This window comes from Symsagittifera roscoffensis, chromosome 10 (assembly GCF_963678635.1).
Source record: "Symsagittifera roscoffensis chromosome 10, txSymRosc1.1, whole genome shotgun sequence".
Lineage (NCBI taxonomy): Eukaryota > Metazoa > Xenacoelomorpha > Acoela > Convolutidae > Symsagittifera > Symsagittifera roscoffensis.
In genome coordinates, this window is record NC_087071.1 from 20,121,438 (window position 1) to 20,147,213 (window position 25,776).

General features: G+C 33.1%; 1 protein-coding gene across 1 annotated transcript in view; it reads left to right on the forward strand.

The window, feature by feature from the left end:
• The window catches only part of LOC134855131 (dynein axonemal heavy chain 7-like), a 366,992-nt gene that overhangs the window by 163,011 nt on the left and 178,205 nt on the right, over positions 1–25,776 (forward strand). Inside the window, 6 exon segments of the mRNA XM_063871543.1 lie at positions 10,227–10,406; positions 10,958–11,090; positions 11,463–11,589; positions 20,390–20,486; positions 20,579–20,617; positions 21,106–21,303. Of these exon segments, the coding sequence (XP_063727613.1) occupies positions 10,227–10,406; positions 10,958–11,090; positions 11,463–11,589; positions 20,390–20,486; positions 20,579–20,617; positions 21,106–21,303 (774 nt within the window).

A 25,776-nucleotide genomic window follows, 5' to 3' on the forward strand; every position in this document is an offset into this window, starting at 1 on the left:
AGAATCACACTTGAAAAAACCTAAGTGAAAAAATCAGGAATGTAAAAAAACTTAAGCTATGGGTTTTATATATTGGTTGATCAGAGAAATCACTCAGTGATTAAAAAGAGTTCATAATCAAATATATGCAAACCTCGTGTCTGCCTATATGCAATTCTGAAATATCTGATTATAATCAATTACAAATGGGGTTAAATCAGGGGCGGATTTAGGGGGGGCGGGGGTTTCGGACGCCCCCCCCCCCCTTCAGGGATTTGACCCCCTGCCGACCCAAAGGGTCCCCCCTTTGATACTTTTTCAGAAATCCATTTTTGGCCGACCGACCCTAAAATTTTTCTAAAGGCGCCTTTGGCGCCAATATATGCTATTTTTCTATTTTTGAGGGGGAGCGCGAGCCAAAAAAACGCATTTTTTTTGTCAAAATTTTCCAAAAAGTGCCTAAAAACGCTAATTTTGGCCTGTTTATCAAAATTTTGCCTGCGGCGCAGAAATTTTGGCCAAAACAGGGTCTTTAGGCCAAAACAGGGCCAAAACAGTGGTTTCGGAGAGCTTAGAGATTCGTTTTGGTCGACCTAAAAAAAAGTCGACAAAATTTTCAATTTTTTTTTTGAAAATCCGCCCCCCCCCCTCCCTCGAGAAATTCCTATATCCGCGCCTGACTGAGCACGAGCGTTAGTGGCATACAAATGATTTTTTGGTTACAGATGCGATCTGTTATCCAAAATTCGGCTTTTTAGGCGTGTTTTGAAAGGTTTTTTATGAAAGTTTTTTTTTCGTTGTAGTTCTTAACCTAGGAATGCATATCTTGAGCGAGTTCTATAATTTACTACTGAGGCAAAACATCAAAAAAATTGATCAATTCAGCTAAAAAAAGTTTGAAGGCAACGGCAAAATCAACCGTAGATCAAGATAACAACTATTCAGATTTTCAAAACCAAAACTGGAACAAGTGAGGTCTAAAAACGTAAGCATCTCAGCCTCACTGCAGGATCGTTTCACCGCAGGACCGTTCGTATCTTGTGTCTTAAGCAAAAATATTTGATACCAGGAGCTACTATACACAAATTAAAAGCTTCTCTGTTAACGCATTAAAACCATTCTTGCAACCTATGGAACACTTAAGCGGTGGCTCCAAAAAAATCAACAGCAAGAGCTCATGCACAACTGTACTTTTCGATACACTTCGCTTGAAAGCCTTGAACGACAACTTAGCAGCAAAAAAACCAAACTCTACTGAAAAAGAAAAGCTTAAAAAAACTGCTGACGAGATTTTGAATTGGAATAAATGATAAACGATATAGCTTCATGATCTTTAAAGACGTTAAAAAATTGATGCCTTACGCTACGGAACCCCAAATGTACGATAATGAAAGAGCTACAATTGTACAAAAAGCACTGGCTTTGGGGTAAGGTTGTCGGAATGCCTACTTTGCTGATGGCATTGCCCGCTCTTCCGTAATTAAAATTGCTTTAGGAAATGTCACAAGTCCGTCTAATTATAGACCTCTTTACCAATTGTAAACTAACTCTTAGCGTCCTTGTTGGTCTTTCGAATTAATGTTTTCCCGATATAAGCAAAAGCGCTAAAATTATAAGAATACTGTTCAAATCATGACTTAAAAATCAAAGATTTGACGTCTGAATAAGCAAGGTGACTAATTTGACAACTTGTGATGCAGTAATTTAGTCAATCATAAATGTGGATTAAAAAATGTTCTACATCATTGGAGATTGTGACTGAAACTTACCGGAACAGTAACCACAGATGAGGTGTTGAAGAGTTAACCGCAACAGGACGAGGTAAAGTTGTTCCACAAATCTTGTCACTTCCGTTGAATTTAAAAGTTACATAATGTCCGTTGAAACCCTCTGGGTAACTACGTTGCTGATTTAAATTATCTGAACAAAACGAATAGAACTTGAATTTTGAAATTTAAAACGAGGTTTCCCAAATTTGGGTTGGCTGCAGACAAAAAAAGAAGGAAGCAAAACTTTTTTCGTATTTAGATGAATTATTTAATGAGACAATTTAGTTTGCGAAGTTTTTGCCCATAATGTTACCCCAAAGACGATTAATTTGGCTTTTTAGTCAATCAAAAATTATGCAAGAACTACCGGATCAATTGCTGACAAAACTATACCTTTGTGAGCCTCTTGTGTAGCCCAACAATTTTAAAGAATTTCAACCCTAAGTATAATCTTCAATATTTTGTGTAATATTTTTTAAATATCAAAAACACTAAAAAAAAACACCTTTTTTATTTGAGAACAATTTGAAAACATTTTGCTCAAATTTTTAGAGTTCACCCATTTTTAAACTGTTTTGACCTACATTAGAGGATCACTTAGGTCTACCTTAGGCAGCAATTGATCCGGTAATTCTGGATTTTGGGGTGAAATTTTGGGCAAAGTTTTGCAAACATGAACTGCACGATAAAAAAAATTGCTATAATTGTAAGATTTTTTCCTATCGTTTTTTGTCTAAACTCAACCCAAGTTGAGAAAACCGCGGTTTACATTTCAAGTTTTATTCATTTTGTCAGGATAATTCAAATAAGCACTAGTCTCCAATCATTAAATGATCAAAACACATTCCATGCGACGCTTCTATATCTATATTCGTTATAGTTAATGCGATTGTCTGGTTTTTGTTCTTCGACTTTATGTGAAACCAACAGTACGCAAGATTGGCGTAAAATTTCCCATGTGGGGGAAACTTAAAACGTTTAATCTCGTTTGAAGCGTATTGGACAAAATATTTTTTGTCGGCGCATCGCTCTGGACATGTTTCGGGATGGAAATCATAGTTTTCATCAGAACCATCGGAACAGTCTTCTATGTGATCACACACTTTGGCACATTTCATGTTTTCATTCGGGCAAGGTTCAAAACCTTTGGCGCAAATTGAGTTTTTGTCACTTTCATCTTCATCAAGACACCCCAATTCATCACTTGCGTCTTTGCAGTGGTTAACACCATCACATTTCCAAGCATCTGGGAAGCACGTTTCTCCAGAATCACACTTGAAAAAACCTAAGTGAAAAAATCAGGAATGTAAAAAAACTTAAGCTATGGGTTTTATATATTGGTTGATCAGAGAAATCACTCAGTGATTAAAAAGAGTTCATAATCAAATATATGCAAACCTCGTGTCTGCCTATATGCAATTCTGAAATATCTGATTATAATCAATTACAAATGGGGTTAAATCAGGGGCGGATTTAGGGGGGGCGGGGGTTTCGGACGCCCCCCCCCCCCCCTTCAGGGATTTGACCCCCTGCCGACCCAAAGGGTCCCCCCTTTGATACTTTTTCAGAAATCCATTTTTGGCCGACCGACCCTAAAATTTTTCTAAAGGCGCCTTTGGCGCCAATATATGCTATTTTTCTATTTTTGAGGGGGAGCGCGAGCCAAAAAAACGCATTTTTTTTGTCAAAATTTTTCAAAAAGTGCCCAAAAACGGCTTTTTTTGACTGTTTTTTCAAAAATTTGCCTGCGGCGCAGAAAATTTAGCCAAAATCGGGGCAAAACAGTGCTTTGGGAGAGCGCGAAAAATAAAAATCTATTTGGTCGACCTAAAAAAAAAAGGGTCAAAATTTTGGAAAATTTTTTGAAAATCCGCCCCCCTTGAAGATCCGCCCCTGGGTTAAATATTAAAAATATTAATAAATTAAATCTTTTTTTTGATCGATTATAATCGATCACTATTAACTCTCATATGTTTTTTTTTCAATAAATTCCTAAACTTTCTCATTGAATTATAATCGATTACAGTCAAGAACTTTCATCTCACTTTTTTTGTTTGGTATCCAACTTTGGAAAAACGGTTTATTAGTCGATTTCAAGTTGCTGCAAATATAAAACGTTCTGCTTTTTTTTCGAATAATTTTTGTTCATAATACACATTTTTCTTAACCATCAAAATATCTGCAAACTATTCTAGTTTGAAGATTAAACTATCTTAGTTTTTTTTCACCTACAGCAAAAAATTTTCGACAAATATGACGGGATCTCTTTTAATCTTTTTTGTTTCGTGGTTAAATTCTGAACGCAGATGGATTGACAGCAAAAATACGATCTATTACAAAAAAACTTCTTATCATTGATTGCTCCGACTTTCGATACGAAAGCAACGGAATATTTCAGCTCGGGATGGGTTTTTTTCAGACAAATTTTGACTTTTTACTTAGCCATTTTTGACGGAGTTTTTTTTATCATTCAAAAAGTATTGCTGTCCTGAGCTTAAATTTGAAAATATATTTCACCTGTGATCTTTTTTCGTAAAGCTATTAGGGTTCAAAGATTGTCATTTTGGCCATTTTGACCAATTTGGGACAATTAACGCGCAATATAATTCGCGCTATTAACGCGTAAGCGGAGATTTAATCCGTCTTAGAAATCGTTCCAAATTGGGTGAACGAAGCTTATTTGCCATAAATGATTTGTTACAAGGAACGAAATCTATCTGTTTATACTTTATATGGAGTGTTGAGGGATGATTTTCATTAAAAAATGTCAAATTTTGGGAAAAAAAATCATTTTATTTTATTTCATTTAACTTTTTTATGTTATTACTGCTCCATAAGCCTTAAAAGGCGCTCGGAACATTCGGAGCTTCGCCTTGATACAAGCAGTCTTGATTTTTTTTAAATTAAAAGTTTTGGTCATATAAAAGTTTGTAATATTTGTTAATTGATAATTAACGTTTGGTCAAATAAGAGTTTATAATGAATTGTTTAAACATCTAAATTTTGCTCTTATGACTAATTATGAGAAGCAAAAAAACAAAAAGTAAGTTAGGCATTGTATAGTTTAGGCTCAGAGGTTACCAGTTTACGTTTTTGCAGTCTATGATCTTTCATTATTGATTGCCACTTTTGTTCTGCGAGCAGTCTCTGTTTTTGCATTTGGGCCTAAGGTTCCATCGCCTTGATTTCCGACACCCACTATAAATAATTTGCATTCAAGCATGGTATCTTTTTCAAGTTCCTAAGCTAACATCTGCCGTGAATCTACTAAATTAACGGCTTTTACTTGCGTTGCGGAAAGTGTTTTGAAGTTCATTTGATTGTATTGTACATTCATGTTTTGACTTTTTGTAAACTAAAATAAATCCGGGGGCGGATTTTCAAAAAAAAATCGAAAATTTTGACGACCTTTTTTTAGGTCGAACAAACTGATTTTCCGAGCTTTTTTATGGCACTAAAAACCGCTGTTTTGGTGAAAGTTTTTGCGCCGCAGATAATTTTTTGGAAAAAAAACAGGTCAAAAAACCGTTTTTGGGCACTTTTTGGAAAATTTTGACAAAAAATCGCGTTTTTTTTGGCGCGCCCTCCCCCTGAAAGTAAGTATATATTGGCGCCAAAGGCGCCTTTAGAAAAATTTTAGGGTCGGTCGGCCAAAAATGGATTTCTAAAAAAGTACCAAAGGGGGGAGCCTTTGGGTCGGCAGAAGGTCGAATCCCTGAGGGAAAACATAAAGTGTTTATCAAAATTTTATCGCAAAGCTTACCTTCTCCGCAACTTTCATCACTACCTGCAAGCTGTTGGACGTGATGTTGCATGTAATCATCCAAATATTTCAAATCTTTGTGTAACTTTAGCCTGCTTATCAGTGATTTTTGAACAGGATTTTCATTGCAAATAGTCACGGCTGGGAATTCCAATTCAGAAGCTGACACAATTTTCACTTCCATGTTTGTAGGGTATTTTAGGTATTTATCAACAAGCCGATAGAGGGAGTATGAAAAAGTTGCAATTAAGCCTAGATAAATGGCTATCCAGATATATCGAAATGTTTTGTGAGTTCCGCCAACTTGAGGCATAATTGCATTTCTGAGGCGTTTTCTGGCTTTCCTCATTACAATTTCAGGAGTTTTGTTTTCAAAGTAGCGTGAAATTAGTTCGAATCTGAATGAGCGGCGTCGAAGTTGTCTTTGCGGCGGAAGTGTTGCAAGAGGAACATTGAAAGTGGTTTCGGTGGTAACTCGAATCGGATTTTTGGTTAGTCCAATTAAATTGAGATTTTTTACCTTAACTTATTGGTTTGGATCTGAGAGGCTATAAAACTTTTTATTCCTTGGAAACTGATTAAGAAGAGAAAAATTGTTGGAATTCAAGTTTTTTAGCAAACAAAGTTGTGGCGAAAAAATCAGAAACTCCTGAATGGATTAACCAAAATGACCTTCCTTTTGTATCTGACTTTTTTTGGTCGGTATCTTCCAAAGTGCCGGAATACTGGAATGGTTCACGCTGACGAAGAATGCTTCTTGGTTTTTCATCTGCCATTGTACTATCACTAATTTTTATACAGTCACAAAGCAATCATCAAATACAAGTTTGGACCTTCTTCCAAAATACAAGTTTTTGATACCAACTTATTCACATAGCCAACAAAAACTGTTTAAAATACTTTTATAATCATAAAGATTATAAATTGATTTGGATTTTAATTCTGTAATCATATAAGGAAAGCTACTCAAAAGCTTTTTGAAATCGTAGATTGTAGATCAGCCCTTATTATTTAAGACTTGTTTATCAGATAATCCAAGCTGAAACAACAAGCAGACACAATTGAACGGGGTTTTATTTAGTTTTAGGATCATGTGTCAATATTTTATGTTTAAATTTTCAGAGCACGCTATGATAAATCTCACTCGTCTTGCCTGTAACGATAAGAAATTTGCACATTTGGTCCGAAGTTTTAATCCCAATCGCGGCATTGCTGTTTTCTTGGTTGAAATATTCTACGGTTACGAAACTGAGCCGACAAACCCGGGTCGACGTGCTCGACTTATGTTTAGACTTTGAAATTTTAAATCCAGAACAAAGTCGAAATATACCTGATTTTGGTCGAGATAGTCAAAAAATTCTCAATTTTGGTAAATCATAAGGGTTTGGTATAAAATAAAAACATAGGTCGGGAAAGCCGAGAAATAGGTCACGAACAATCGAAACATGCCTGGTTTTGGTCGAGAAAGTCGAAACATACATCGAGCACATTCTATTTTTATCGAAATTTTGTTTTCTTTTTCAAGATTTTATTTACTTAAAGACTGGAATTGAGCCAAAAAACGTGCTCAAAAAATCTCAGTTCGAAAGTTGCAATCCGCAACAATCAATTGAGGAGATTTGCTTACCGCAAAACTACAATTTTCGAAGGAAAACTTTTAAGGTAGGGAATTCTAAGGATTCCTGGGGCACGAAAAAGTAATTTCTACCAAAAATTCCTCAAATATCAGTTTTCATATCAACATTTTCAGTCCAGGTTTGTATGAAAAATAAAATAAAAATTGGGTTATTCAACTTGAAAACTTTTTTTCAATGGAGGAATTTTGTAATTTACAGGTTCTTGTAGTTTATTTTCAAATCAAGCATCATCGCAAAAAAATCAAATGAAAAGCATACATTATAAATTTTTGTCATTTACTCCAATTATTTATCTGTCTTAAAAGTCAAGAACTTTGAAACATTTTTCGGGCACAGTCAAAATACCCATTTTTTCTGCTGAATGTTCTGATGTGTTGTAATATTTAGCATAGTTAACAAATAAACTATTTCTAGAAAAAGTTCACAATTGATGGAACATTCAAATCCATAATTGTTTCAACGTTTTTAAAGTTTTTCCGCGACCAGTTCCCACTATATAATGTATATTTGTTCCGTCTCCGACTTTCGATACGAAAGTAACGGAATATTTGTGCTCGGGTGGGTTTTTTTTTCTTCAGACAAACTTTGACTTTTTAACTAATTTGACGGATTTTTTTTATATCCTTTTTTTATATCCTTTTTTAAAGTATTGTTGTCCTGAGCTTAAATTTGAAAAGATGTTTCACCTGTGATCATTTTTGGTAAAGTTATGAGGGTTTAAAGATTGCCATTTTGGCCATTTTGACCAATTGAGGACAACTAACGCGCGATATAGTTCGCGCTATTAACGCGTAAGCGGAGATTTAATCCGTCTTATAAATCGATCCAAATTGGTTGAACGAAGCTCATTTGCCATAATTGATTTGTTACAAGGAACCAAATCTTTCTTTTTGTACTTTATAGGGCGTGTGGGGATGATTTTCATGAAAAATTGCAAATTTAAAAACAAAATTCATTTTATTTTATTTCATTTATTTTTTTGTTATTACTGCTGCTCCATAAACCTTAAAAGGCAGTCGGATCATTCAGGGCTTCGCCCTGATACGACCAGTCTTGTTGATAATTTAGCATCTAGTAGCGTTTTATTCAGCTTGCCTGAATTCAGTTTGAAAATTGTTTGAGCCAAATAAGCAGCTGCTTTTACTTAGAAAGCACAAAATGTATCAATAATAGCTGTGTTCAAACTCTCGTCACTTCACCAACAATTATTAGCGGCAAATCTATTTCTATATATGAGCTCGAGACGTCAATGATTTCAGATGGTAGAGAAAATTTGATCAAACTGGTTAATTAAAAACTAGAAATTCAGTTATTCAAAAGTTTACTTTTCAAAAATTGGAAAAAACAAACCGAGTAAGCTTGGGTTGACCTCGTATGACTAAAAAAGCTAAGTGAAAGTATATGAAAAAAAATCAAATCATATATTTCTTACATTTTTACATCAAGATGGTATGATTGAAAATTTTTTTTTCTTGTAATGGTTTAAATTTTGGTGTTTTTATTTAAACAAAAAAAAAAAACACAGAACGATTTTTATTATCAAATAAAGTTCTTCCACAAAACTTTTTGCCTAGAAAAGTGATTTTTTGATGCATAACGTAGTTCTGAAAACAGAAAATTTAGATTATTTTCAAAAACACTAATTGCTCAGTTTTATTTTTTTTTGTATAGCGTTTTTTTCATGTCATGGGCTACGCATGGTTAATTAGAACTAAAACTTTTATTTACTAGAACTCTACGCAAAAATTAGGAGTTTGATTCTTTTTGTTCCGACTTTTGATACGAAAGTAACGGAATATTTGTGCTCGGGTGGGTTTTTTTTTCTTCAGACAAATTTCGACTTTTTAAGTAGCCATTTTTGACGGAATCTTTTTATATCATTCGAAAAGTATTGTTGCCCTGAGCTCAAATTTGAAGAGATATTTCAACTGTGATCATTTTTCGTAGAGTTACGGGGGTTTAATGATTGCCATTTTGGCCACTTCGGGACAATTAACGCGCGATATATTTCGCGCTATTAACGCGTAGGCGGAGAGTTAAAAATCGTTCCAAATTGGTTAAAAGAAGTTTATGTGCCATAATTGGTTTGTTACAAGGAGCGAAATCTATCCTTTTGTACTTTACATGGCGTGTGGGGAGATGATTTTTATAAAAAATTTCAAATTTTAGAATTTTTTTTTCATTTTGTTTTATTTCATTGAATTTTTTAAATGTTATTACTGCTCCATAAACCTTAAAAGGCAGTCGGAACATTCAGGGCTGCGCCCTGATACGAGCAGTCTTGTTATTGATTGTTTGAGACATCTACATTCGAAGCATTTCCTTAGATTTGTTCTTGCAAGACTGTTGAATCTTTGATGACTCTAGCTTTGAGTTACAAGAGTCTTTGTGATTTAAGCTTGATAATGAACTCATTTCAAAAAATTTGAGAAATTAAACGGAAAAAATTTTTTTTTTGACTGTTGGAAAAAGCTTGTCTTACAATTTTTATAAATGAAAAAATTGAAACATTGATTTTTCAAGCAATTTTCTGTACTTGCTGAATTAGGTGAATAGTATATGAATAAAATTTTTTCATATTTGAAAATAGTTTGATCATCTTTTCTGGTCAACCCGTGAGTATTCTATCACTTGCTTGGAAATTTAGAATTTAAATAAACCTACTTGTTTTTTTTAAGTTTGTTTGTAACAAATTTTTTAAATCTCCCTTACGAGGCCAAACTGTGTATTAAGTGAATTGTGAGCAAATTCTGCAAACAGGCCATTCCTTTTGATCTTTTTCGATCTTGTGTTTCCTTTGATTGTGCCGACAAAAATTGAATATGTTTAAAGTCTTGTTTCTGGGTTCCAGTGCTTCAAAACACACACCAAAACGTGCTTCAAATGGAGGGTTTCTTTTATATTTTATTTTAGCTAATTATTTTTTACGGTTCGGCGGTTAACAAAAAAAGATCGATTTGTTTTTAAATCCGCCTCCCTCACTCGACTCGAGAAAATCCTAGGATAATTTATTGAATTATTCTAGGAATTATCCCTAAATTCCAGGCCTGTTTAAAAAGTATTAATTTATTGTTCCAGGTGTCGAGATGTGGCATGATCTATATGGAGCCAGAGCTACTCGGCTGGCACCCCCTCATGACGTCATGGCTGCACACTCTGCCCAAGACACTTCGGGACATACACAAACACACCCTCACTCAGCTGTTCCACAGAATACTCCCCCCCTGTCTCATGTTTGTCAGGAAGAGTGGCGCTAAGGTGGGTAAATTCTGATTTTTTGGGGGGGGGGGTTGAAATTTTATGATGCAAGGGAAATTATGATTATTATACAGAGAACGATGTACAGCATCTAAAAGCATTTAAGAGTGAGGGAAAAGATCTAAAGTGTGGGATACCAAAGTTTTTTGAGTATGTTTCTCCAGTATGTTTAATTTTCTCCATGAGGAAGGAATTAAACACTGATGGAAATAAAATTATTGAAACTCAAATAAAGTGAAAAAAAAAATGGAACAGATAAAATGAAAAAAAAAATCTATCTAAAAAACCGAATCTTCATCAACGAGAAAAAATTAATTGGTTCAATTGGTTGATAGTTGCCAGAAAGATCGGAAAAGATCGTTATCAAAAAACATTTGAAAAAGTTTTTTATTTTGGCCAAATAATTTTGCTCTTAAGTTCAGAAACCAACTTAGCCGAAATACTAAATTCAGCTCAATAAAGCATCAATTTTTCCATTGAAAACCAGGCGTTTGCGAATCTGTGTTTCTGAAAACAGACTTATAGCAAAAAGATGAAGTCTCCTATTTCAGGAATTGTCTCCGACCAACAACACCAATCTGGTCCGCTCTCTGATGAACTTGATTGACACCCAATTGACAGGGATTGCAGATGAAAACAAGATCAAATCATACAACGACAAGATAATCAACAGCTGGCTAGAGGGTATACATACACACATACACACATACAGACATACATATGGGCAATAGGTTAAACAAATCTTACTAGGCTTCATGAAAAATGTTATGTTCACGTTGATGCTTGAACCCAGAATTTACACTACTATTTTTGAACACTTTTCAGCAAAAAGAGATTAAATTTGTTTTTGAAAACCGATACAGTTTCTGTTTAACCTATAATGCCTATCATTTTGTATAATGCTTATTAGTTTGGTAAGTTTATAAACAAAACTTTTACTAAAAGTAGACTTATTTTACGTTCACTTGTTTGTTCACTTCTAGTGGTGATTTTTCTTGTATTTCTGTAATTTTTACTTTTTAATTCTACCGCCTTATCCTTTTCCCCCTCATGAAGGAATGTTCTTCTTCTCCCTCGTGTGGTCTGTGGGGGGATCAGTGACTAATGAACCTGGCAGAGTGCTGTTCGATGGACTACTCAGGGAGCTGATGAAGGGGCCACTGTCAGAGGAAACCAAAGTGGAGTGAGTAATAGGGCTGCTGTTTTTATCGCAAACTTGTAACTTAAAAAAACATTGCTAACATAGCGGTTGTTAAGCTGTCAATGAAAACTTTGAAAAGAAGAAAACTGAAATTTTTTTATAATTTGAGGCAGGGGCGGATCTAGGATTTTCTCGGGGGGGGGGGGGGGGGGGGGAATTTTCAAAAAAAACATCGAATAAAAGTTTTGCCGACTTTTTTTTTATTAGGTCGACCAAATTGATTTTCGAGCTCTTCCAAAGCACTGAAAAGACCTTTTTTTGGTCAAAGTTTTGAACAAACAGGCTAAAATAAAAGCGTTTTTAGGCACTTTTCGGAAAATTTTGACCAAAAAATTGCGTTTTTTTTGGCACGCGCTTCCCCCTCAAAAATAGTATATATTGGATATCTGATAATAAGACAAAGGTGGGCTTTTTGGGATGGCAGGGGGTTGAATTGCTGAAGTGGGAAAAGGCGTCCCCCCAAATCCACCCCTGATTTGAGGCATAATGTTGATTCAAACATGCAAAGAAACGAAGAAACGAAGAACGTTTTTTTTTTATCTCGCACAGTATAAGCGTTGTTTCTGTTTTGCGCAGTTTTTTGGTAAAGTGGACTGCTATCTTTTTATATGATTAATTTAACAAGATATCGAAAGCAAAATTCATGAAAGTGTAAAAAAATTGTGCGCGAACAGACTTTCAGCTTTTTTCTCAAAAAATATGAAAAAAACTCACGGTCTAAAGATTTGCCTTCAATTTGTTCATTGACACTTCAGACCGCTTGTTTAATTGTAATTAGTGACACTTATTATGAATAATGTGTAGCAAACTATACAACAACTAACTAGTTTACAATCAAGGCCAGCTTCAAATTTTCATAGTGTAAAATTAGAAAAAAATTGTCTTTTTACGGCCAACTAGCAATTTTTGCATAACTGAAATCTGATTAAAAGGTTCATTGCTGCAAAAACTGTCCACACTTTAGTATCAAAATAAAAGAAGCGTAAACAATCACAGAAATTTTTGGTTGAGTGGTTTTTGATCCGACCTCAATTGAATTTGGATAATTTTTATGCAAACCCAGGTACCAAAAATAATTATCAACGGGGTTTGCGCGACGTGTCAATTCAAGTCCATTCAGTCATGACTTGTTTTTTTTGCACTCCCTCGTCGCGCAAAATTACTCTAACAAAAAATTTGGTAAACAACGTTGTGATACGGACCATACAACGATAGTAGGATAAAATTATTTTGCAACCGAGCCTCTTTCACATTGCAGCACACGAGGGATTTCAGCTTTGAATCGTAAAATTACTGGGCACGATCAGCACCGAATGCCATTTTTGGCAAACCGATTTTTACAGTTTTAAAGAACCTTTTACCGCCACACTGAACTTCATAAAAAATATAAAATTTTTCGGAATATAATTTGATCAACTTGAAAAAAAAACTTAACTTTGGAAAAACTTTTGAAACTCCCCCTCGATAATGTTCTAAATCCGACCCTCGATGCAAAGTCAGTTTGCAATAAACATCAAGTACGAGGTACCTCAAACTCTAGCCAAATTTTTTAATTTGAAGTCCATCAGTTTTTTAGTTTTTTAGTCCTCAGTTTCCGATTTTAAGCACTTTTATAACAAAAACGTAAACATTGAAAAATAAATATATCATCTATTTTGCGCCACATTGGTATTATAATTAGTTCACAGAATAACTCAATAACTCATAGTTGAAAAGTATTATCGTTTTTTTTCCGCTAAAATTAACCATTTATCCAAGCGAGCTTAGTTGTAAAATTTTAATCCACATTTTTTAAACCCAAATTGCGTAACTAGTGTTCATCTGAGTGTTGACTTGTGCTGCAGAGGGTTGTCAATTAACCTTTTGAGTTTTGGATTCCGAGAGGCAGATGACATGTTTTTAATGTACTTTTCCTTTTTTGCCTAGGGTTATATTTGCTTGCTTTTTTCCTGATTTGTTAAAAACTTTTTTGAAATATGTTTTTGCCGTGTTCACACCTGTGTTTTCGCAATGCAGCTTCGCCTCTGTGTTGATTAGCTTTGCTGAAAATTGAAAACATCAAAAACAAGAAATCTGAAAATTAAAATTAAATTTTTAGAGCTTCGAACGTAGCTTGTCTTGAATACGAACTGCAAGGGTGGAAGATCAAACAACATGTGTAGCCTAAAGGTTCACAAGTTTGAGCTTCGTTAATTCTGGATTTACTGAGGCTCTACTTATACCTAGTCCCTTACAATCATCAAATATGATTATAAACTCATTTTTAAACAAAAAATTGCCCTTTAAACTATAGATACATTCTTATAGCACAGCGGGCTTCGGCTGCTAGTTCAATATCGGCTTACATAAGGTCCAAAAATTTTTGTATTAATTCAAGTTAGTTAAAAAGAAGTTATGTCAATAGAAATCATAGAGACAGGGGAGGGGGAGAAGGGCTGGCTTGGGGGGGGGGGAGTGGGCTCTACGTCGTTTGATAAACAGTTTTGTTTTGGTCTATCTTAAACTTGAATTCATCAAGATGAGTTTGTACAAAACGAATGTTTACATTACTAAAATATGTAAAAAAACCAATCGAAAACTTCTATTGAGCTTTACAGCTCTTCGAGAGAAGCCTTGAACATTTTCCGAAGAAATTGTCTGAAACATGGTAGTATAATAGTGCAAGTGGTTTTGAAAAAGTAAATCTAATAATTTTTTATTTTTATCTAACCAAATAACTGTCGTCTAAGTTAGTTTAATTTCGAATTGAGTGCCTATAAGGAAGTTTCGGATATTTTCTCAACCCAATCGACCCATGTGGACAAAATACAGTGTCGATCGCCCCATCTTTGGGGTCACATTTCAGCTCTTCACTGCAGACGTAGCTGGCTATTCCGTATACATAATGTGCCCGGCCATCTAGTCGAGCATCAGGTTTCTCCTGTAGATGTGCTCACCCCTATTTTCACTAAGGTTTTCGCCATCCGTAACTGCTTTTGCTCGTCAATCTATGAGTTTTTTCTATTTTGAGCGGTTTTAGTTCGCAATGGTTAGTTCATACGTTTGAAATAACACTTGTGTTTTCATACCTCTAAAAATTGTTTGTCTTTGGTAGATAAATAAATGGAAAGGTCGCTTCAATTACTGTAGCTCATAGAATGGTATATCAATCGTTCAAGTGTAAGGCAGTTTTTTTAAAAGTCTTTTTTTTTGCCTTCAATGTAGATGTTACTACTACTATAGTTGTATTTGGAGTACCACTATAGTTGTATTTGGAGTTAATTTGAAATGAAAGGGGGTTATTTTGCTGTTGGTTTATCTTGTTACGGGGTTATAAACTATGGCGTGTAACTATAAGGGGTTAATTAACGTGGGGTTAAAGAGTGGGAAACTGTTTTTGATATGCTGTTTTGAATTATTTCACTCTTTCATCTATTTTTTGGACGGGTTTTTTGCCTTATTCTCACCTGTGTTGTATCAATGCAGCTTCGCTTTGCCTCTGCGCTGATTAGTTTTGATCTTATTCATTTCCATTGTTTTTTGTACGGAAAGGAACTAATCTGATATTTGTTTGTCAATTTTTGTACTCGTTTTCATTTAAGGTTTAAATTAAACTCTTTTTCTTATACAGAAATTGAATTATTTAAAAACAAGAGTTCTAAAAGTTTAAATTTAATTTTTTAGACCTTCGAATGTAGCTTGTTTTACTTACGAACTCTGTTCATCTTAAATGTTCACAAGTTTGAGCTTCGTAAAATCTGGATTTTCTGAAGCTCCAGTCATACCTAGTCCCTTAGAATAATCGAATATGATTATAAATTATTTTTTAATCGGAGTGGGGATCTGTTGCAGCACTTCGTTTGAAAGTAGGTCCAACAGTTTTGTTTTCGTCTATCTGGAACTGAATTTTCGCTAATTGTTAATTGTTAATCGTTAATTGAATTTTAGAGAAATTTAAGGGTGGTTGTAAAAGAGCCGAAAATCGTTTTAAAGCCCAAAAAGGTTTCAAATGGCGTACACAATGAACCAAAGCGATGTTTTTCTGTAGCTTATGATTTTTGCCAACATCCTACACCAAGTGCGTTCATCCTACAGCAAGTGCGTTCAATAGAAGTTTCTCAAACACCCAGATATTTTTCGAAAAGTAGTGAAGGTTAAACATCTGTTTTTACTTGAACTGAAGGAACCGATCTCTTGATCGTGTAAAAATTTTATTTTTATCGAAAAGTTGGAATGAAAAAGTACCAACCTGAACAGAAAAATTACAGCATCTCTTCAAAAATTGGGTGGAAAAATCAAAGTCACGTGCTTGCAAAATTGTTCGAAATAGCTATCAATCCGCCTCAATTATAGTATCTTATAAAAATTTTCAACCCTGTTGAAAAACAGCTCTTAATGTTGCCAAAGCAAAGCAGTACGTGCATTGACGCAAGTAAATAAAGATCGAATTCGTTATAAAAAAGATGCTCTTTAAATTGAGATTGATTTCTTTTCAAAAATAGGAAGATAAAAAAACGTGGAAAGAGATGGGTCTGAATGAGTTTGATATCCATTTAAAATGATCTTTCTTTCAAGCTAAAAAATTCTAAGGCGAATGGATTCTGATGCAATTTAAATATGTATTTTGTCTTTACACTTATTATTTGAGAGAATAGGCATCAATTTATATCTATTTATAACGGTTTAAATCGAATTCAATTGCTTTCTATCCACCGTTTTTGTCCTTATCTTTTTCACAGGTTATCTTGACTTGTTCGATTCTCAATTATTATGAGCTAATTAAAAAAAAATTATAAGCAGGTTGTCCCTTTAAATTTGCGGGCTGATGTTTGACTTAAAATTTCTAAAATAAGGTCAGTACGAATTTCTCAAAGCAAAATTAAATACTTGAGTTTTCTATTTTTTATTGATATACTTGAGAAATTTGATCTTTAAATCGCACACGAAACAATTTTGCGTATATATACTTTTTTGCCGTAGATTGCAAAAAGCCGTAGATTGCAAATTTACTATCGACCCCTGAGATTTAAATGGCTTGCAGTAAACACCTATTCTTCTCAAAAGACTAGATCAAAGTAACAGCAAAATTAGTAATTTAGTAAAAAATTAGTTTTAAAAAGCTCTAAGCATAAAAAATTGATCTTTTTACAACCCCAAAAACAGAAACATTTCATATAAGTTGGTGTGAACCATTTTTGTATAAACTTTATGTTTTTATGACCCGTTAGTTCGCATTTAAACCAGCGAAAACCATTTTCTTTAGTCACGAAGATCGATTACGACGGTTGTGAAGTGTTAAATGTACGAAATTAGTCCCTACTTAACAGATTGTTAAACTGCTATAAATATCTACAAAAATCGAGTTAAATTGATCTTGATCTTGTCTTATTACTGCAAGTTTTGATACTTTCAAGTTAATTTGTTGCCGTTAAAAAACTGTGTTTGTATCTTAGAGCTTTTTAGCATTTAGGAAAATCAAAGTTTCTGCTTTATGATTGGTCGAAGAAATTACTGATTTATTTGCATCAGAATCCTCTCTTTCTGGATTTTGTAGGGACTGATAAAAATACTGATACGAAGATTCAAAACGACCTAGATGCGAAACAATGACACGGAATTTTATTATTAATTGTAAAAATCAAAGCTTGATTAAGTTTTTTTCAATGTCAATTTTCGCTCTTTTGAAAATGTTAACACAACTTTCAAAAAATAACTAAGATCAAAGTCTGAAAAAAATCTATATACTTTAACTGCCAAATGTGTGCCTTATTTTTTCAACAATTTTGAGTTTCGCCTACTAGCGCGTGACTGTTTGTTTGTTGAAGTAACTTTGATGAAGTACATCCTTCTGCTCTGAATTTTATTTATGGTTTTTTATCTGCGTTGAGCTTTGTAGATTTTGTTTGAGATTATTGGGCTAGCGTTCTCATATGAAATGATTGGAATCTAGTTTGTTCCAATTATAACCAATTGATTTGGTTTTAAAGAAGCAATTCAACGAAAATGGCTTAAAACGTTTTTGCTGGGATTGATCAGGTGTTGGGTTGATTTTGTCTTTGATGGATTGGTAAGTTTGAGTGAAAAATGAGAATCGGCAAAAAATTTAGATTCTTCTTTTTTTTAATTCTTCCGCCATATGCGTTCACGCACTGAAGCTTCATGAATAATTAAAATATAAAAAAATATAATATATTTGAGTTTCATTATGAGTGTATATGAAAAAATAAAAAAACTGATTTTGACAGTTGTGATTTGATTATTTAATTTTAACTTCTAGTTATTTGAGCAATAAAATCTATTGTATAACAAGAATGGCCGGTTGCCGTGCATGCAGCATATAATGTTCCAGCCACATTCATTAAGAAAACAGAGAAGTGTTTTCTTCTGATTTTTTTCTAGATGGTGTGATGAGAGAGAAAAAATGCTGTGTTTTTGTGAGAATTAAACAAAATTGACAACAGTTGTCTTCAAAAAATGAAAAATAATCAAAAACTTTTTAAAAAAATTATAAGAAAAACATTTTTTTTTCGAGCACGATAAAATTTCTAATCGTTTAGAAAAATTTTATTGCCCAGATTAAGGACCTAATGAAGCTTCCACAATAGTTTGTTGAAAGTTTTTTTTAGGTTAATTGGCGAAGGTTTATCAAACTTTATTTAACGAACGTTACGTGATCGCGTTAATCGCGTTAATTCTGACCAATTTTTTCTCAGCGCTGGAACATCTTTTTCGACATCTTTTTTCAATGTTGTTTGAATCATTACAAAAAAGGGTTCAATGTTATATATCATTCAACCCATGCCAATGGTTTTGTGGCACCTGGTTTTAAGTGAAAATGAGAAAAAGCTGAATTACACACGAATACAAACCCGGGTTGACCAAAACTTCTAATCATACAATTTCCATATATGAGAAACTTCTTGTCATACAATTCCATACAATTCCATACGTACAGAAAATTGTATGAAATCTCTATGATGAACATTTTTCCATATATGGAAATTGTAAAATTAGAAGTTTCCCATATACGAAAATTGTATGACTAAAAGTTTGTCATTTATGAAAATTGTATGATTAACACTTTTTTAAAATGAAGTGAGGCAAAAATTACGTCAAAGCCCATCCCATAAAACGTGCAATCTCTGAACAGAGAAGAAAACTTGAGAAAAATTGCAGTACTTTAGAGGTTTGAAGCTGAAATTGTACATTTTCTGCAAGAAAATCTTTTCAACTCTTGAGAGAGCAACAAAATCCTTAACCTTATCCTATGGGAACCAGTACCTGGGCGAGGGGCTAAAACAAAAAACAAACCTGATCAGACATGTGTCAGACGACCCAAAACTGAAATGCTGTTTTTGCAAAAAAACAACCTACCTTGAGCCAAAGCCGCTTTTCTATTTTATATAGCTTCTTAAAAAACCTTTTCAAAAGATTTCTGAAAACTTTATCAATAATGAAAAAAATGCTTATCATACAATTTCCATATATTGGAATTGTATAATAAAGGTTTTTTTCAAAAAACAAAAACCTCAATTTTTTCATCACCCGACTGTTTTATTATAATCAAACAGCCGCAGAAATCAGTTTAAACCTTTCTTCTACCATTTTTCAAAATTGTATGAAAATTGTATGACAAGCATTTTTTCCATACACTTGATGTATGGAATTGTATGATAAGCATTTTCGGTGTATGGAGGTCAACCCTGGAAGTTTCTCCCCATTTTCAATGGTCGAAACAGCAATAATTATGGATTATTTATCACTTTTAAAGAGACTCACATGAAAATGAAAATCAAGTGTAATCGATAGTATTTTTATCTCATTTTTTTTCAGATGCGAGTAAGTATCCAAAATTCAACGCACACAAAGTCGCTTGCACATTTAATGCTAAGTTGGTTCTTTCATATTCAAGTTCAACCTTTTTCAGTGGAAGTTTTTGTTAATTAATTTTGTAACTCTATTTTTTCCTTTGACTATGCTTTTTATATTCTCTTAATTTATTTAATATGTTTCTTAAATTTACTGACTTTTGCGTTCACACCCAACCTACCCCTCCCCTGGGTTAAAGAATAGGGGGTTAAACGTACGTTGGGAGGATGAGTTTTGGCGAAATGGGGAGGGGTGTAAAAGATAAAAGTGGGGTGGGGATAGGATAAAGGTTGGAGATGGGATTAACATTGGGGGGTAAAGATTACTACGAAAAAACAAAAGATTTGAAACAACCCCCCCCCCCAAAAAAAAAATTTTGCCCGCCTCTGGGTAAATGTGTGTTTGTGGAGGGGGTTGAAACGTTGAAAAGATTAAGATTGGGGATGCGGGAAATTTTGGCGGGAACGTTTTTGTTTGAGAAGTGGGGGTTTTAAAACTTGGAAACTTTTATAACGTTTATATAAAACGTTGGTAGGTTGAAATTTTGGCCGCACAATCAGAAGTTTTTTTGCAAAATTTCTTCATTATTCATGTGATTGATAAAAATCTTGCACAACGCAAAGCAAAAAAAATGGTTAAAAAATTTTTCATGGATTTTAAATGGATTTTAAATGGATTTTAATTAATTTTAAATTTGAGAAAAAATCGCATTATCAACCGATTTATAATCCATGTTGTTGTCAGAGGGCGACATGACATGGTAATCGATAAAAATGGCATTTTTCTAGATCACAGAAATCCATTGATTTTTTTTTTCACTATACTCAGATGGGGGTTGTTCGAATGTGACATTTTTGATTGCTTATTCAGGTCTTACTGAAAAGATGATTAGATGTACTATTACAGTCAATGAATAGCAAACCTTTGTTTTTAGATTGAACCTCCTTCATGATGTTGAGGCTCCGGAGAAGGAATACGTGATGCGCTTTCCAGCACTGGGAACAGTATACGAGTACAGATTCGTGAAAGAGGTGTGAAAACTCATCAATCGATTTTGTCAATAAGCTGAATATGTTTCTTTTTCACATGTGCCGACTTTTAACTGATTCTGTTTCAATTTTAGATTGATGGAGGCGACACAGCAAAATTTGCCCAAAATGAAGTAAGTGCATCATCAGTTTAAAGAAACATAAAAAACTAGACTCAATCTGAAAAAATCTCAACAAAAAGCAGGGGCGGACTTGAAGGGGGGGGGGGGGTGGGGGAGAAGGACTCTTTTTTTCAGGGATTCGGCCCCCTGCCGACCCAAACTTGCTCTGTTAGCGGGAAAATTTACTACTCTGGTAAAAAGTGTAATGTTTTGATAAATAAAAACAAAATGATTTTCTTGAATATTTGATCTGCTTGTTCCGTTTTTTTTTAAATTGATCATAGAAATTGAATATTATGATTAAGTTTTTGTTCTTTAATACTGTTTTTCATGAACTTTTTTCTTGTTCAAAAAAAACTCCACCTTTCTTTCAGTTCACTCAATCCTCCTCTTCTAAACGCATACAAAAAATGTATCTGGATCTTTTGAATGTTCTTATTTCTGATTGCGTGGAAAAAGCTTATATTTTCCAACACGGCAAAAATATATTTCGTTTTCAGCTCAAAGCCCATTTTGAACTGTGGGTTGAAAAGATCAAAGACGCGCCTCCCATCCCCAAAGACGCCACTGTCAATCAGATAATTGTGCCGACTATAGACACTGTCAGAGTGCAGACTCTAGCTGAACTGCTGGTGACTCATCAGAAGGCTGTGTTGTTTGTAGGACAGACTGGCACAGGGAAATCTGTATACTTGAATGTAAGTATAGTTATATAGTTGTTGCTTAGGTTAATTTGGTGTGAGTATATTTATATAGTTTTAGTTGAATATTCAAAGTTATTGCGTTTTAAGTGTTTAAAAATTAGGTAAATGACAATTGATAATTTCGTTCGGAATTTGCTTTTGTCCATTCCAAAAAGCCATCATACAAAAAGTCAAAACGGTATGATTTGTTTTTTTTAGCAATAAATCAATTCGAATTGATTTTAATTTTTTTTTGCTAAAAATGATGAGAGAAGACATTTTGACACATATCTACCTGTTGGCCATTCCCCTAATCAAATTAGCAAATTGCAAACTCCCATAAGCTTAGGAAAAATGATTGTAGTTGAATAATTTGTTTTGCTTTGCGCTCAGGAATTTCTTTCAGATAGTAAAAATTATTTTTTGTTTTCAACCCGCATCCAGTTTCAAGCGTTAATAATCGATTACATTACGATTTTAGTACCAGTCTCACTAAAATTGAGAAACAATCGATTTTAATCAATTAAGAATCGATTATAATCTCTCTTTTTAAAATCAAATTACAATTAATTATAATCCATTATAATCGATTATAATCAATTATTTATTTGTCTATTTTTCGATAAAATTATAATCGATTATAATTGATTATAATCCATTATTTTTATTCAAGTTTCTATTTCATTAGTTTTGCACAAAAATCCATTATAATCGATTATAATTGATTATAATCTTTTTTGTTTGTCCATTTTTGTCTTCGAAGTTGCATCTAAATTGCTTATATTTTATGCTTTTTGTCGACGTTGGTTCCTATGAAAAATGAGAAAACAATTTTTAAAGTTTTCCAATTAATTCAAATTTATAAGTTTTTTTTTTAATTTCTTCCCTTTTAGAGTTGTTTTGTGATGCATATTTTAAGCTTTTTTAAACACCAAAACATCGGCAAATTGATTTAGTTTGATGATTGATTCGGAAAATTAGTTTTCATCTACCGCGAGAACTTTTCCACTCATATGAAAGGATCTCTATGAAACTTTTGTTTCGTGGTAAGACTTTGTGTTCAGATGAATCAAAGTGTTCAAGAGATCTCTCTTTTAGAGATTTTCTTATTGACACAAAAGTAAAAACCCTTAAGATATAAGTCGAATAGAGGAAATCTTCGGCAAAATAAGAGATTATAATTGATTATAATCGATTATAATTGATATTAAAGGTTTTTAGTGAGAACTATAATCAATTATAATCAATTATAGTCGATTATAAGAGATTATAATCTCTTGGAAAATATCACGATTATAATCAATTATAAATCTTTTAAAGACCTAATTTTGGTAATTATAATCGATTATAATTGTCAAAAAATCATCATAATAATACGTTATAATCGATTATTTACGCCCAAACTTGGATGCGGGAAAAAAAAACTGCACCACATAGAACAACCCGCATCCAAGTTTAGGCGTAAATAATCGATTATAACGGATTTTCATGATGATTTTTTGACAATTATAATTGGTTATAATTACCAAAATTAGGTGTTTAAAGGATTTAAAAGTGATTATCATTGTGATAATTTCCAAGAGACTATAATCTCTTATAATCGATTATAATTGATTATAGTTCTTACAAAAAACCCTTAGAATCAATTATAATCGATTATAAACGATTATAATCTCTTATTTTGCCAAAGTTTTGTCAATTCAAAACTATATTCAAATTATATCTTATGGGTTATTATTTTTGTGTTTTTTGAATATTTTGATTCATCTGAGCACAAATTATACCTCGAAACAAAAGTTTCATAGAGATCCTTTCAAATTAGTGGAAAGACTCCGGTGGTAGATGAAAATTAAATCTTCCGAATCAATCATAAAACTAAATCAATTTGCTGATGTTTTGGTGGTTAAAAAGCTTAAAATATGCATCACAAAACAACTCTTATGGAGAAGAAATGAAAATAAAACCTTATAAATTTGAATTGATTGGAAAACTTAAAAACCTTTTTCTCAATTTTCATAGGAACCAACGTCTACAAAAAGCATAAAATATAAGCAATTTTGATGCAACTTCGAAGAACACAAAAACATAATTGATTTTTGTGCAAGACTAATAAATTAGAAATTTGAAAAAATAATTGATTTTAATCAATTATAATTGATTATATTTGTATCGAAAAATGGACGAATAAACAATCAATTATAATCGATTATAATGGATTATAATTAATTATAATTTGATCCTAAAAAGGGAGATTATAATCGATTATTAATTGATTAAAATCGATTGTGTCTCAATTTTAGTAAGACTGGTACTAAAATTGTAATATAATCGATTATTAACGCTTAAAGCTGAATGCGGGAAATGTTCCGTCAATTTCCTCAAAAATTGGACGAAACATGTCTGGAAAATAGTCCGCTAACGAATTTAACACCCATATAAATTTAACAATTGTATATGAAATTAATTCCTACTAAACAAAATCATTAAAAAAAACCAAATTTAAAGAGGAAATCTTCGTAAATTGAAAAAAAAAGAAAAACATTTCTTCCATTACTGTATATCCATTGCGGACTAAAATAACTTAAATATCAAAATTAAAATTGAAAATCAAAATATCTTCAATTGACGCTGGAAATACAGTCAAATACGTTGAATTGGATTAGTAGGTTGCGTTTTGGTGCAATTAGCACAAAGTGTTTTGACCACGCTTATTTTCGCATTGGATTGTTCTAAAGATATCGAAGGGGGCTGAAGCAGTTAAAAAGCCAAATAGGTTGTTCTTGGTTACCGATAAAATAGTTTTTGGCCAATTTTTCAAAAATTTAATGAAAATATTGAATTCGTGAGTGTAAAAAAGGTTCTCTACTTGTTTTGCTAAGTGTTGAAGGAGTCTGGCTCTAAGTTTACCGCAACTTTTTGATACTTATCCTGTAAGCGTAAATCAGTTGAGAGTGACGAAATAATGCACAGTCGAAACCATTTCAAATCGATTTAAGGCAAGCTTATTAGTCCCATTTTTTCCCTAAAGACCGCAATTAATAACACTGTAGTAAACTTTGGCTCTGAGGGGAGGAAAGTGGTTGAAAGTGCCAGAGTGAAAGTTAAAGACAGTCAAATTTTTGTTTGCTTTGGCCTGATGCGAACAGTCCTGTTGAGTTTATACGGTAAAACTGCCAGTTGTTTCGACTTGTGTAGAAAAACCCAAAAATTGTGTTGCGCTGCGGTCTTAACTTTCAGACATAGTTCGGCTGCAAAAAAATGGTACGTGAAAAATTTGTGAACAAGTTGACAATAACGCTGTCCTGAGTACAAAATACAAGTTTTATATTTTTGCCAGATGATAATTTTCTGTTGTTTTATGGGTTAAAGAAAATGGCCAAGTAGTTGGATTTTTTATGCCCGCTTTGTATTGTTTTTCAAAGCTTGGATGAGATTTCTAAGCTCAAAAATTGTTCTTTGAAGACAAATCAATTATCATCTTTTTTTTCAATGATTATAGACAGAAAAACCATCTCATGAACAAGCCTTTGGGAAAATGTTGTTCAAAAAATCTTTCAAATTTAGAAGCATTGTATGAAACGTTTTAATGTATCTTTTGTCATTTTGCAAGATCATTTTGCAAGACTTAAAACACATAATTGTAAAAACAATGGATTTAAAATTTGTGGATAAAAAACTATAACTGCAGTGCTCATTGATTAAAACTGTCTGACGAAACGTAAAGTTTAAAATGGTCCTGATCTATCAGCATCTTTTTCAAGCGTAAAACCAAATTTTATGCAAACAAACGGTTTCTTTTCTTTGCCAGCAAATTTTTTTTGTTTGCATACTGTAGCCCTTAATATCTAAAGTTTGCTAACTTTTGTTTTCAATTATCGTTTTTGTGGAGGTCTCAAACCAACATTTTTACTCAAGCAAAGCTTGTGTGATAGTATGAACTCTCTTTTTTCCCAACCTAAGTCGCAAATATTTTTGTACATTTTGAAAATGTTCTTTTTTTGCAGTATTTACATAAAATTAATAACCAGCTATTAAGTGCAGCCATTGCTCAGGGTATTAAAACAGACCTTTACATTACAATTAACATCTTAGCGTCAAGGTATCTTGAATCTGCAGCGTAGAGGTAGGGAAGGAGACCCGCAACAAAATAAGAGGGTTCGAACCTTTGTAGGGTCGGATTTTTTTAATGAATTTTTTTTCGCATACTAGTTAAAATGCATCGGTCAGTTTACCAATTTACTCAGTCAGTTTTTCTCAGTACCGTTATTGGTCAAAATTTTACTTGTGTATGCGAAATGCAACTTCGCCTCTGTGTTTATATAGGTTTTATTCTATGAGGTTTTAATCCAACAATTGACTTCTAAAAACTAAGGTCATCAAATTTTTTGGTTCATTTAAAAAATTTTTCTCTACAATATAAGTTCCTTTTTTTAAGATATATTTGATCAAGTCTCATAGCCTTTTACGTGTAATCATTTAAACATCTTA